Source organism: Antechinus flavipes, chromosome 4, assembly GCF_016432865.1.
Source record: "Antechinus flavipes isolate AdamAnt ecotype Samford, QLD, Australia chromosome 4, AdamAnt_v2, whole genome shotgun sequence".
In the NCBI taxonomy this organism is placed as follows: domain Eukaryota; kingdom Metazoa; phylum Chordata; class Mammalia; order Dasyuromorphia; family Dasyuridae; genus Antechinus; species Antechinus flavipes.
The window spans coordinates 341,196,204-341,210,077 of record NC_067401.1 but is presented as its reverse complement, the minus strand read 5'-3'; the positions used below and the strand labels follow the sequence as shown (position 1 = coordinate 341,210,077).

The window sequence follows — 13,874 nt, the reverse complement described above, 5'->3', positions numbered from 1 at the left end:
AATTAGGAGGCTATTGTAGTTCAAGAGAAAGACTAAGATGGTATCTGTGTAAGTGGAGAGGATGAGAACTATTGGAGCAATGTTGAAGAGATAGTAAGAAAAGTCAGCAGATTGGATTTGTGGGTTGAAGGAGAATAAGAAGTTGAGATGATACTGAAGTTGCAAATCAATGTGATGAAAAAGATGGCAGGAATCTTCCATAGGGAAGTTCTCTGGGCTTTAATTTTCTTAATAAAATGAAAAGTTATACTATAACTATAACTAACCCTAACCCTTTGGATCATAGGATTTAGAGCAACTTTAACATGCTGTGATTCTGAATTAATTGGATGCATTTTTGAACAAGTTATATCTCTAAATATAAATAAATTCATATTAAAGGAGGATACAAGTTTGCTACATGGAAAGTGTGGTACCATACCAATTATACTTCTTGTTCCTCACCATCTACATGCTCCATATCAGAGAAATCTTGTTCTGATCATGTAGAAAATTTAAAATTTTACATGTCTTCAAAATAGAGTCTCTGATTCATGCATAAGACCTTGTCATCCCTTTTCATTTTGTGGGACAGGTATAGAATGAGTTTTGATTGTTTCAATCATGTTGGATTCTTCCTGACTTCTTTTGGGATTTTCTTAGCAAAGATATGGGATTACTCACCCATTTCCTTTTCTAATGGATTAAAATAATGTCATGAAAATGACTTCCCAGCATCACACAGCTAGTAAGTGTCTGATGCCAAATTTAAACTCTGGTGTTCCTTACTCTAGGCCCAGTGCACTATCCACTGGGTCACCTACTCCAGTGATCTACCCCAGTGAAATAGGTTTTGTCCAAAGGTAAATGGTTTTTTTCCTTAATAGAGATTTTTTTTTATTAAAACTTTTTATTTTCTTTCTTTTTTTCCCCCCTGAGGCAATTGGTTAAGTGACATGCCAGGGTCACACAGCTAGGAGTGTTAAATGTCTGAGGCCAGAGTTGAACTCAGGTACTCCTTACTTCAGGACTGGTATAATAACCACTGAGCCAAAAGCTTTTTATTTTCAAGACAAATGCATGGATAATTTTTCATCAATAACCCTTACACAGCCCTGTGTTCCAATCCCCCCCTCATAGCAAGTAATCCAATATATGTTAAATACAATATATGTAAAAACATATTTAAATCCACTATATGCATATATATTTAAACAATTTTCTTGCTGCTCAAGAAACAGCAAATCAAAAAAGAAAAAATGAGAAAGAAAATACAATGCAAGCAAACAACAACAAAAAGAGTGTGATCCACATTCAATTCCCATAGTTCTCTCTCTGGGTGTAGATGGCTCTCTTCATCACAAGATCATTGGAACTGGCCTCAGTTATCTCATTGTTGAAAAGAGCTATGTCCATCAGAATTGAACATTATAAAATCTTGCTGTGACTGTGTAAAATGATTTGCTGGTTCTTTCATTTCACTTAGCTTCAGTTCATGTAAGTCTCTCCAGGCCTTTCTGAAATCATCCTGCTGATCATTTCTTATAGAACAATAGTATTTCATAACATTAATATACCATAACTTATTTAGCCATTCTCCAACTGATGGTCATCCATTCTATTTCCAGTTTCTTGATACAAAAAGGACTGCCACAAATAATTTTTGCACATGTGGGTCCCTTTTCCTCCTTTAAGATCTCTTTGGTTATAAGCGCAGTAGAAACACTGCTGGGTCAAAGAATATGCACATTTTGATGGCTCTTTGGGCATAGTTTCAAATTGCTCTCCAGAATGGTTGGATCATTTCACAATTCCACCAACAATGTATTAATGTCTCAGTTTTCCCACATCCCTCCAACATTCGTCATTCTTTTCCTGTCATCTTAGCCAGTCTGAAAGCCAGTCTGTAGTGGTACCTCAGAGTTGTCTTAATTTGCATTTCTCTGATCAATAGTGATTTAGAGCACCTTTTTATATGACTAGAAATGGTTTTAATTTCTTCATTTGAAAATTGTGTTCATGTCATTTAACCATTTATCAATTGGAGAATGGCTTGAATTCTTATAAATTTGAGTTAATTTTCTATATATTTTACTAGTGAGATGTGTGGAAGAATGTATGGATTGGAATTATTGGCTTTTGAAATCCCTTCAGCTTTGATTCTGTGATATACTTACAAACTGCCTTTTGTTGAAGAAGTTTATGGGTATTATTTTCCTTTTACTTGTTTCCTTATGTTATTTCCTAATTTTCATTCTAGTTCTCTAATTTATATCATACAGTAGTTCCTTCCATTCTCCCCACACATTAAAAATGAGATTCCAGAACAGTTTAGTTCAGTTACATTCATTATTTCCATGACATGTTATGTTCCCAGTATAATACAAGGTGTTGTGAGGACACAAGTGTTCCATATTTTGCTTGATCTGTGATTTTAGGGTTATGGAAACATCCTGATCTGGTACACATTACCATCTATTCTACCTTTTCATTCTTATCCGAGTCTTTTCCATGTCATAAATCCTTCCTAAAACAATTAATCAATACATTAAAGGGCCTTTCTCTGTAGTTATTTTAGTGTATTACATTGAAAACATTGAGCATAGGCTCATTTTCATAACTCATTTCCATGCAGTGATTGGTTCATCCCCTTTTCTAAGTATGTACAATCTTCATATTTTTGCTCTATGATTTATAAGTCATCATTGATAATGTGCTATAACCCACTTATATCTATCATGTCTCTTCTCATTGCCTTTTGAATCATTTTCAGTTTTAAATGATTGAATATTTAATTGAATTATTCAATGTCTGCCATATTACATCACTGAGAAATATTATACAAAAGATGGAATTTTTGACAAAGAAAAGCTTGAGATTGTCAAAAATGCCATGAAGTTTACCTCGCACAAAAACAATGACTTTTAGAGGATATTTATATAGCATTTTATGGTTTATAAAGTGACCAAAAGAAACTATCATGTTGGCTAAAATATTTTTTCCCTATAAATGAAGGAGAGCAGTTCCCAAGACTTGACTGGTTTGGCAGATTAAGGCTTGAGCTGTGGTTGTGACTTTCTGGTTACCAAGGGCATTAAAAGTCTAGAACATGGGGAGTCAGTGCCTTTCAGACATGACAGATGTTTCACTGCTTTGTGAGTTGACACATTTTCTGACCAGATGTATTTCCAAGTGGAGATAAGGTGGGAGGTTGTGTCTACCTGGAAACGTTGTATATCCTTTTCCAGATCATGGCAAAGTAAATTTCCTTTTGTTAGTATATGAGTATCATTTTGTTTTAATCTCAAACTTCAATCATTTCCTGTCTCATAACATTATCAAGGATTATAGTTTAGATACTCATTTCCAAACCTTTTATTCTTCTCTCTGAGCAGAGATTTTTAGCATCATTTGAAAGTCAAATCATTTCAAAGTCTCTAGGTCTTGGGTCTTTATAGTAAGAGTATGATTCCATCATACTCTATCCCTAAAATATATTAATGGCCTCATTCTTATATTCATATGTATAGGTTTTGTAGATCATAGACATCTCACACTAGATTTAAATATTAAAGGCAGATTATATCACAGGAATCATAGCTCATTAACTATATGGGACAAATGAAAAACTGAAAACCCAGGGAAATTAAGTGACTTTCCAAACGTCAGATGAGTAGTATGAGCTATTAGAGGCAGAATATTAACCTAGGTTTTTTGATTTCCAAATTGATGCTTTGTCTGCTGTACCATTTGGCCAGGTAGCAAGACCTGTCTTAGTTTTATAATTCTATACCGATATTTCAATGAAGAAAAAATGGATTTTAGACAAAGTCCCTCATGTGCAGAAAATATATATCTAAGTAAATGACTTAATGCATTATTTTTCTGAAAATATAAAAAATCCAGTCACATCTTTAGTCAGTAAACCTTAATTGTGTCATCTTTACATCTTCTATATTTGGTGGGGAAAGAACTGGCAGAATATACTGATGGAATAGTAGAAGGGAAAGAGTTAAAAAAAAACCACAACAACAAAGTTCTAATATGAGAACTGTTAAAAAAAAAGAAAAAAATTTCCTTTATGGATTGTATGGGTTAGAGCAGGTTAGAAATCACTCATCAAATCATAAGTCATGCTAAGGAAAAAAGTCCAACAGAAGTTATAGCTTTAGGACTGTACATTCTTAGTATCTGCATCAATCTCAGCTATGTCCTACCTTCTTCATTAGTAAATGAAGAATGATTCTCCCATTATTTTGATAGAGAACATATTAAAACAATAATTTCCAAATTGATTAAGTCACAGAACTCTTAGGGGCTTAAATGATAAGGACAGAACCTATATATGCTTGTCTCGGGATGTTGAGGGGGTGGATTGTGGAATGCTTGTAGTCATGGCCATATGTATGTCTGCTCTGTTTTGGATCAGATACCATGATGATCCAGGGTGAAAAACATTGTCATTACTAAAGAGCCATCCCGAGAATTCCTAGGGCTACAGTTCTTACCTTGTTTTCCTCAATCTTGGGTTTAAAAGAAAGAGACATCTTTTTCTGAAAAAAACTGACATTACATCTTCCTTTGTTGCCTTAAGATGGCTTTTTATCAGGGAGATTTCTAGATGTTTCAAGTACATTGATTTTCAGAATTTATTCTTAAATTTAAATTAAATTAGTAGCTTTTACATAATTTGTATTATCAGTGACCTTTCCTGCATTAAACAAAGATTGTATTCAAGTTCCATTATTACTTTGATGTCTTTGTACAAATAATAAACACACTGGTTCCAGACTTAAAATTTTAAATGGTATTTATGACATAATGAAATATAGAAGAAATGAAAAACAAATGGATACCTGGGGGAGAAATAGAGCAAATTAAGTTCGTTTTCATACTGCTAAGTTGCTGTAAAAGTATATTTGATACATAAATGATATGTCAGAGAATTAGGAGAAGTTTTTTGGTTATTGATTTTCTCCTGTCTTTTTTTTACTTGAATTTTGAGATATGCAAAAAACAGTCATACTTGTTGACTAAGAATATTTTATGCAGAAACTTTTAGGGATTTTTTTGGCAGTTCCATAGTATATACATACTACATAGTACATAGGTAGCTATGCATATGTAGATATAAATAGATAGATATAGATATGTCTAAATAATTGTTTGTTAATTGGACGAATGGGGTCACAAATGATAATTTACTATAGATAAATATAGATAAAATACACTGAAGATATAGGATTCAAACCTAGTCCTTTCTGACTCAAAGGGGAAAATATTATGTAAGTTGATTAGCAAGATAGAAAACAAAATGCATAACATCTGGAGAGAAGTCTATAATCAACAAGGGTTAAAGATACTGCATGGAGAAGGTTATATATCTGTTAAGCTTTAGGGATGATTATGCATTAAATGGCTAAAAGAAGTTAAGATAATGCTCTTATTTTCTGACAATATAATCATGAAAAAAGAAAGCATTTTAAAGTTTACCCATGTATCATCTACCATCTCTCTCTGTGTGTCTCTTTCTATCTCTCATCTAACAATCATCTATTTATCTATTTACAATCGTCAGTCATCTGTCTGTATCACTTTTATTGAAAATTGTAAATTTGTAAGGTAAATGTGAAATATTTTCACATTTGCAGATAATACATTTGAGGGCCAGAGGTGTGAAGGTCCTTACTCATAGCCTCACAATAGTGAATCAAAGTTGGGATCTAAGCTCAGGTTTTTTGATTCCTGGTTACTCTTATATTTGCAGGGCTAAGATACTTAAGAATATAAAGAAATGAAGAAATGATAAGAGTTATCAGAATGTTTACCTCACTTGATAAAGACCATATGCTCCTTTTTCATATCAACTGTCATGAAAGTTAAACATAAAGCTTGGAATAAAACAGTTATTTTCTCTTTTAGTTTTCAGATATCTAAAGTATATTTTAAAATGCCAAAATAGCGTGCTAAACAACAATGTTCCTCATGATATTATGTTCACATTAGTAAGAACTTAAAAAACAAGACAAGAATAGTGTTTGTGGGCCAGATTTATGATTGTGTAATAGTTCAAATAGTTGACATTCAATAGAATTTCTGTATCAGTTGCATTCAACTATAATATGCTTTCTTGGATATTGAATGTGTGTATTTATGGCTTTAAATGTTAGAATAGCTATTTTTTAAATCTTTTTTTAAACATATAAAAGCCCACAAATTACTTATAAAACCTGTCTTTTCCTCTTTGACAGGCTAATTCAGAAGAGGACTTCTGAAAAGAAGTGGCTTAAATCCTGAAAGGTAGTCTTCTAATCAACTACTACCTAAGGATGGACCCATTTATAGCCTCTCAGGTCTAAAAAGAAAATAATATTGTCTAGATGGGAGCAGCATAGAGTCTTCAGCTGTCAAGATTTGTGATTTCATGGAAGTATTCTCTTGCTGGAAGGTGCCTACCACTGAAGCACTATGGCTACTTCCTCCAGAATGCTATCAAGATCTCCTCGGGACATTGCTAATGTAATGCAAAAACTTCAAGGTAAGTGCCAGAAGGCTCTGAGGCCAAGTCTGGTTTGCTTTAGTGACATTTAGAAACATTTATTTTCCCATTTGTGTGTGTATTTTTTTCTTTTTTGTGAAACTAACAACAACTGATAAAAACCATGCCTTAGAAATTTCTAGTAAAAAAGATAAATGAAATAAAGATATAAATAATAGTATAATATAAATAACTAATAAAGATATAATAAAGATAATAAAAAAACACATCTGATAAGACATATTCGTGAAATTTTTTAAAAAATCAATACAGCCTCTTTCTTCAGCTGACTTTTTTTTTTAACAAGTTTTCTGCCTACCCTATTAATAGAATGAGAAAGACTCTGTTTGTGTTTTTCTTATCCCAGAAATGAATGTGCTTCAGTCTTTATTAGAGGGATTTTAACATGAATTCATATTCTTCAGGCAAAAATACTAGATTATAGCTGTATAAATGACAGAACTTTCCTTGAGAGACTGAGAGAAGTGGAATTGTAAGAATATTCCAGTAAGAAGCACTATGAATGGCTGTTAGTTCACTAGTCACTAGTGTTGTGTAAATAATGAATCTGAGTGAATGAACTTAGCATAATATTTTCCTACATGATATGGAAATTCCTCATTATCTGGTGGGTTTTTTTTTTTTTGAGAGAGAGAGAGAGTGTTTATATTTTACTTCAAAGGAAAAACTAATGAACAACAGCAGCAATGCTGACTTATTGCCAAAAATGTATTTTATACGTGTGTGTGTGTGTGTGTGTGTGTGTGTGTGTGTGTGTGTGTATCTCCATCTCTGGGAATATAAAAGTTTTTTTTTTTTTTTTTTTTTTTTTTTGTTTCATCACTAGTTTCTAAATCTGGAATTGCTATTCAGAGTCATCTTAGAGAAGGTCATATTCTGCCTGGATCAGATATTAGTTATATTGGTGGGATAAAAAAAAAATGATATCATTGTTTTCTTTTGAAAGAAGTTTTAGAATTTGTCTTCAAATTTATTTATTTAAAACTAAAATGAAAAATAAAAAAAAAATAGAAAAAGAAAGAAAGCCAGAAAAAGGAAAAAAAAATTGTCATGTGCTCAGCAGAACATCAGGAAGGATTCAAAATATCTAACAATAAATTTCCATTTCAAGAAAGCAGATATAATAATAGAAGACATTATATTCATGATTGTGTATCTTTTTTTTGTATTTTTGTAGGGTTTCTTTTATGTTCTGTTGTACACTTTTTACTTTTTTTCCCTCCTTTAATTCCTCCCACCTCCGCCATGGAGGCTACAGTTAAACACACATATATTTATGTATGCATATACATATACATACACACACATATATATACCTGTACTCACACCCACCCACATGCATATACCTATCTATACACATACACACACTAACATACATACATATATCACACATACATATATCTGTAAACACCAATACATGTACCTACATACATAATATACACATTTACATACATTACATATATATGCATATTTACATATACATACACATTTATATATATATATATACAAATCTAAATCTAAATCTAAATGAATCTAAAACAATATTAATATGGCTGAAATATAATGTAGATTTCTCTCTTCATTGAATCTTTAAGTTTGACTTTGTCTGAGATCGACAATTATTACCCCTATTTTTTTCTAATAAATTCTACTCCTAATTATTGTTATATTTGTATGTATCTCTTATTTCCTATCCCTACTGATTCTTCTACTTTAGTTCTATTCCTAAACTTGCCTAAATATTAATCTTCCCCCCATGGATCCCTCCCTTATTTTCTTCCTCTACTCTTGCCCTCCTTCTTTATCCTATTCCCACTAATCTACACAATCAATCTATATATTAATCCAAAAAAAAAAAAAAACTTTTCTGTATTCCATCTTATCCTAGGCCATCCTTTCCCTCCTTCTTTATCCCTTCCCCACCAATCTACACACCTTGTCCCACGCCTGTTAATCTACATACTCTTCTGTACCCCACCTTATCTCACTCTCTCCCCCCTTATTTCTTTTTAGAAGATTATTCCCTTTTTAGTACATATATACATTGTTCTTTCATTAACCTTTTTCTGATTTAAGTAGATTTTTAGAACTACTAACACTCTTTCTCCATCTAGTTCCTCTGTGTTCTTGCTCTTGAATTTCATTCACATAACATAATTACTATTTTTAATCTTTACTAGACAGTTTTGCTTTTTAGAGATGCATCATATTCAGTTTTACCCCAACCTTTCTTTTGGACTATGCAATTATTAATGTCAGTCTTAGATAAATGACTCACATTTCCACATATGAAAAATAGTTTGTCCTTAGTGAGTCCTTTAAAATTAATATTTGTTTACTCATATTTTTAGTTTTCTTTTAAATTATGTTTATCTGAGACAAAACTCTGACAATCTGAGAGTTCATTCAATGTTCATTTTTTTCATTCAATATTATAATTAATTTTACTGGATATAATGTTTTCAGCTACATTCCCTAGTTCTTTTGATTGTCGTTACATAATAGTTCAGAACATGCAGTCTTTTACTGTGGCTACTGATAAATAAATGTACAATTCTAATTGTAGCTCCAAACATATTTGGATTGGGTATTTTGTTTGTTTCTTTCTTTTCTTTTTTTTTTTTTTGGTAAAATTTTCTCTTTGATTTGAAGGTTTCAAAATTTAGCAATAGTGTTCCTATGTGTTTTCCTTGTAGGATCTCTGAAATGGTCATCAGTGAATTTCTTCTATTTCTATTTCCCCCTCTTGTCCTATCACATTAGGACAATTTTCTTTGATTATTTCTTATATTATTGTGTAAAGGTTTTGGGGTTTTTTTTATCATAGATTTCAGATAGTCCAGTTACTCTTATGTTTTCTCGATACTTTCTTCAGATCTGTTGTTTTTCTTATAAAATGTTTCAATTCTCTTCTATTTTTTCATTCTTTATATTTTGTTTTCTTACTTCTTTGTCTCTTATAGCTTCACTGATTTCTCCATGCCCAATTTGAATTTTCAAAGAATCATTTTCTTCTTTAAGCCTCTCAATTTTCTTATTCTACTTGGTTGACTTCTTTTCATAATATTGTTTTTCTTGGATGGTTCTTATTTTTGTTTAATTTTCTTAATCTCTCTCATTTGATTTGTAAAGTCTTTTTTGAATTCCTCTATAAATTATTTTGGGGTGGGTAGCCACCTAACATTACACTTTGGGGTAGGAGAGGCTTTTTCTTATTTTGATGTCTTCCTTTGAAGATGAACTTGAATCTGTACTGTAACCTATTTAACATGTAAAGGGCTGCTTGCCATCTGGGGGAAGGGGTGGAGGGAGGGAGCGGGAAAATCGGAACAGAAGTGAGTGCAAGGGATAATGCTGTAAAAAATTACCCTGGCATGGGTTCTGTCAATAAAAAGTTATAAAAAAAAAAAAAAGATGAACTTGAATCTTCCCCTGTCCCATGGTTGGATTCTTTCTACTTTGCCCTTAAAAAAAATAACATTATGTAACTACCTCTAGTTCTGAGGTGGATGGAGAACTTCATTCTCCATATGAGCTGGAAGTTGAAACTAAGAACTCCACCTGTAAGTGCCTGCAAGCAACAGCTACCCTGCTCCAATCCCTTTACACTCACTGCGTGTGCTATTCCTTCTCACCCTAGGTCCCATCTCAGAAGTATAGTTGGGCCTAGCAATCCCTATCTGCAGAGGTTCTCTCAGGCTTTAGGGACTCAAACCCTTGACATTGCAGGGATGTCTGGAAAATGAAAATTTCTATGGTTTTGATTGAGACTACCTCCCAACCCAGCTAACCCCAGGGTTCACTGCTTATTGTTTCAGTGGAACCAGCTTGGAGGTGTTTACACTTTACACCAATTAAATCTCTATCCTGGGGTCTTTCCTGTGGTTTTCTGGAGTTGTCCCAAGAGGACTCCTTTTCTTCCCCAACTCTTATTTGTTTTTCAGCAGTCTTTTTTGCCCTGAGGCACAATTTTATTTCATTAGGGTTGGGGTGGGGGGAGAGGAAATCTGGAGCTCTAGAAATTTTCCATTCTGTGCTGCCATCTTCCCAAAATCTTTCAGGAGTTTCTGAATTTCTGATAAATTGGTATTTTTATTTTTGTACTATAAACTAGTAGATTACTGGAGAAAATACTAAATTACTGGATTCATTGAGGGCAGCTTGGTTGTACAATGGGTGGAATGTCCATCCTGGATTTGGAGAGACCTGAGTTTAAATATAACCACAGACATTTATTAGCTTTGTTACCCTAGGCAATTCATTTCACCACTGTTTGCCTCAGTTTCTTCATTTATAAAATGGGAAGAGTAATAGTACCTACCTCTCAGGGTTTTTTATGAAGCTTAAAGGAGATAACAATTGTGAAGTACTTACTCAGTGTCTGGCACATGGTAAGTGATATATAAATGTTAGCTTTGTTATTATTGTGAAGATAGATATCATAGTTGATATAGTACCAGGCCTAGAGTCAGAAAGATCTGAGTTCAAATCCAGCCTCATATTTTACTAACTGTGTGATCCTGGGCAAATCACTTAATCCTATTTGCTTTGGCTTCCTCATCTGTAGAATGAGCTGAATAAAGAAATGGCAAACCACTGTACAATCCTTACCAAGGATACCCCAAACAGGGTCACAAAGAATCTGAAACAACTGAACACACATCATTATTTTTTTCATTGTTGTTGTTGTTAATGTTTATTTGATAGTTGATTGATATTTGTCTTTGTGGTAGACAGCAATCATTTCTAATTGTCTAGGCAACCTTAATTTTCAAAAAAACTGAAATTCTCATCAAAGCTTATGTAGAAATCTGTTTGGAATGAGGAGATAGTATTATAGAGTAGAGAGAACACTAGAGCTGAAGGAATAAGCCTAGGTTTGATTTCTATTTCCAATATTTAGAAATTTTGTAAGAACCAAGTCCCTCATTGTCCCCCTATTTACAAGTAAGTTTCCTTACTTGTAAAATTGAGATAATAATAATACTTTCCAACTCTCATAGGACTATTTTGAAAGAAGTATTTTGTAAACCATAAATTGCATAAATGTGGGTTATTATTAAATGGAAGTATTGTCTAAATACTTTACTGTCCAACTTCTTAGACTGTGGGATCTCCTCCATATGGGGTCTCCCAATTGAATGTGGGGATCATGAAATTATGATTTATTTTCAGTAAATGTTTGGTTGGTATACCCATTTTATATATCTATGTACCCCAGATCACGTAAAAATTTCTCAGGCAAAAGGGTTGCAAGTGGTGAAATGTTTAAGAAACCCTGTTCTAATGCTGTAGTTCTCATAGGTTATGCTATTGCATACTTATATCCTAGAAAATTTTGTTCAAAATGCCATACAATTTTGGATGTTATATTATTGCCTGTTATACATATATAGTAATCTTAACCTTGAACTCATAAAGAACTCACTCAAAATGGCTGCTCTTATCGAAGGGAAACTGGTCATATATCACCAGACTTTCCTGAGAGGAATTTTAAAGCTGGAAGAAGCCATATAGTTCATTAACTCATTTTACATATGAAAATAGTTTGATACTAAGGAATGCTATAAATGAATATGGAAGTCTAATAAAAAGCAAGAGAGGAACAACACTGGTAAATGTAGATAGAATCAATGCAAGTCTGGTCCACTGAAAGTTGAGTAAACTTTACTAATATTAATTTACTAATTATGCATCACATATTCATTGTTCTTTAATCTATGTGCATTTTTATTATTTTCCCTTAATGGCCAGGTGATGGTAATTCAAAGCAGATGGGGGAATATGAAGACTGAAAATCTATGGGAGTGAGGAGAAATGTACCTGGAAAGGCTCAGGCCATGTTTGCTCCCCTTACCTGTTAAAAATTCTCATTGTCTGTGGCCTTGAGGTAAAATGGTAATGCTTATTCATGTTCATATGAAGGTAGTATATTTAATGTTTACACATATCATTTATAATATTGTACTTTATAAATCCACAATATTTTATGGTAAGTTTGTAGAGTACAGTACTTGAGAATATTCCCCCCACGTCTAGCATAAGAAACATTTATAACATGCAAAAAAATTAGTTCATTGCTAAATTCTTTTTTAAAATTTAAAAATTTAGTCTTTCAAAATACACGCAAAGAGTTTTCAACATTCATCCTTGCAAAACCTTGTGTTCCATATTTTTCTCCTTCCCTCCCCCTCTCCTATACAGCAAGTAATCCAATATAGGTAAAACATGAAATTCTTCTAAATGTATTTCCACATTTATCATGATGCACAAGAAAAATCTGATCAAAAAGGGGGAAAAATGAGAGAAAAAACAAGTAAGCTAACAACAGCAACAACAAAGGTGAAAATACTATGCTGTGATCCACATTCAGTCCCCATAATCCTCTTTTGGGATGCAGATGGCTCTCTCCATCACAAGTATTTTGTTGAAAAGAGCCAAGCCCATCACAATTGATCATCACATAATTTTGTTGTTGCTATGTACAATTTCTTTTGGTTCTAGTCACTTCTTAGTGCTAAATTCTAAAACGAATCCATAAAATTAAAGGAAAATAAGTAATTCTTGGAGCCAGTCGCAAAGAATTCACATTCCAACTTTGATGATCTACTTCTCACGTAGATTAGTGATAAACACAAAATACCTTTTAAAGATCATTTTGCTATGTGTAAACCTGTATAAAGGCCAGCAAAGTGCAATTGATAATTGCTGTAATTTTTCAGATTGTCAAATAAAATTATTGAAAATATTTCAGATTCTTCTTTTTTTAGTCAACTGGCAGTTTACAATAATCAAACCCATCAATTCTTTGGTGATACATAAGTCTCAGAGAGAAAGCTTTTTTGTTTCATTTTACTTTTAAATCTTAATGATCATTTTGTCCAATAGGAACCTTGAGTTACTAAGAAAGAAAACAGCTTTGTCTAATATAATTTAGTTTTTCTGTCACCCAGTTGTATTCATTGCAGTTGAGTTTGGATATTTCTATTTAAACACTGTTCTAGTGCTAAGAAGTTAGTTAAAAAAAAAAAAAAGCCACATCCATTTGACATCATGATTTACCTTCTGCAGTAGCAGTGGTTCAATATTTCACCTTTGCCAAGATTTGTTGTCGTTTGAACACAATCATTGAGACTGGGATACTGAATTATGGATGAACATTCCGTCTGCAGTGCAGATTCTCATTAGTCCTTAGGAAGAACAACTTTCTCAGTCACCCAAGTCAATAACAATCTCTGTAAAAGCAGAGATGGAAAACAGGCTTGTATAATAATATCTAGAATTCAACTGCAACTTACTAGGATATGAGCTCTGAGTGTGAAGTAATAGAATAGGT

The 13,874-nt window shown here is 32.8% G+C and overlaps 1 protein-coding gene across 1 annotated transcript in view; it reads left to right on the top strand.

Annotated features, from left to right (window-relative positions):
- The first annotated feature begins 6,240 nt into the window (after positions 1-6,240).
- SYNE1 (spectrin repeat containing nuclear envelope protein 1) overlaps positions 6,241-13,874 on the top strand; it is a 593,997-nt gene continuing 586,363 nt past the window's right edge. Inside the window, exon 1 of the mRNA XM_051997964.1 lies at positions 6,241-6,517. Coding sequence (XP_051853924.1) covers positions 6,448-6,517 — 70 coding nt within the window. The 5' untranslated portion in view covers positions 6,241-6,447. The remainder of the gene's footprint in view (positions 6,518-13,874) is intronic.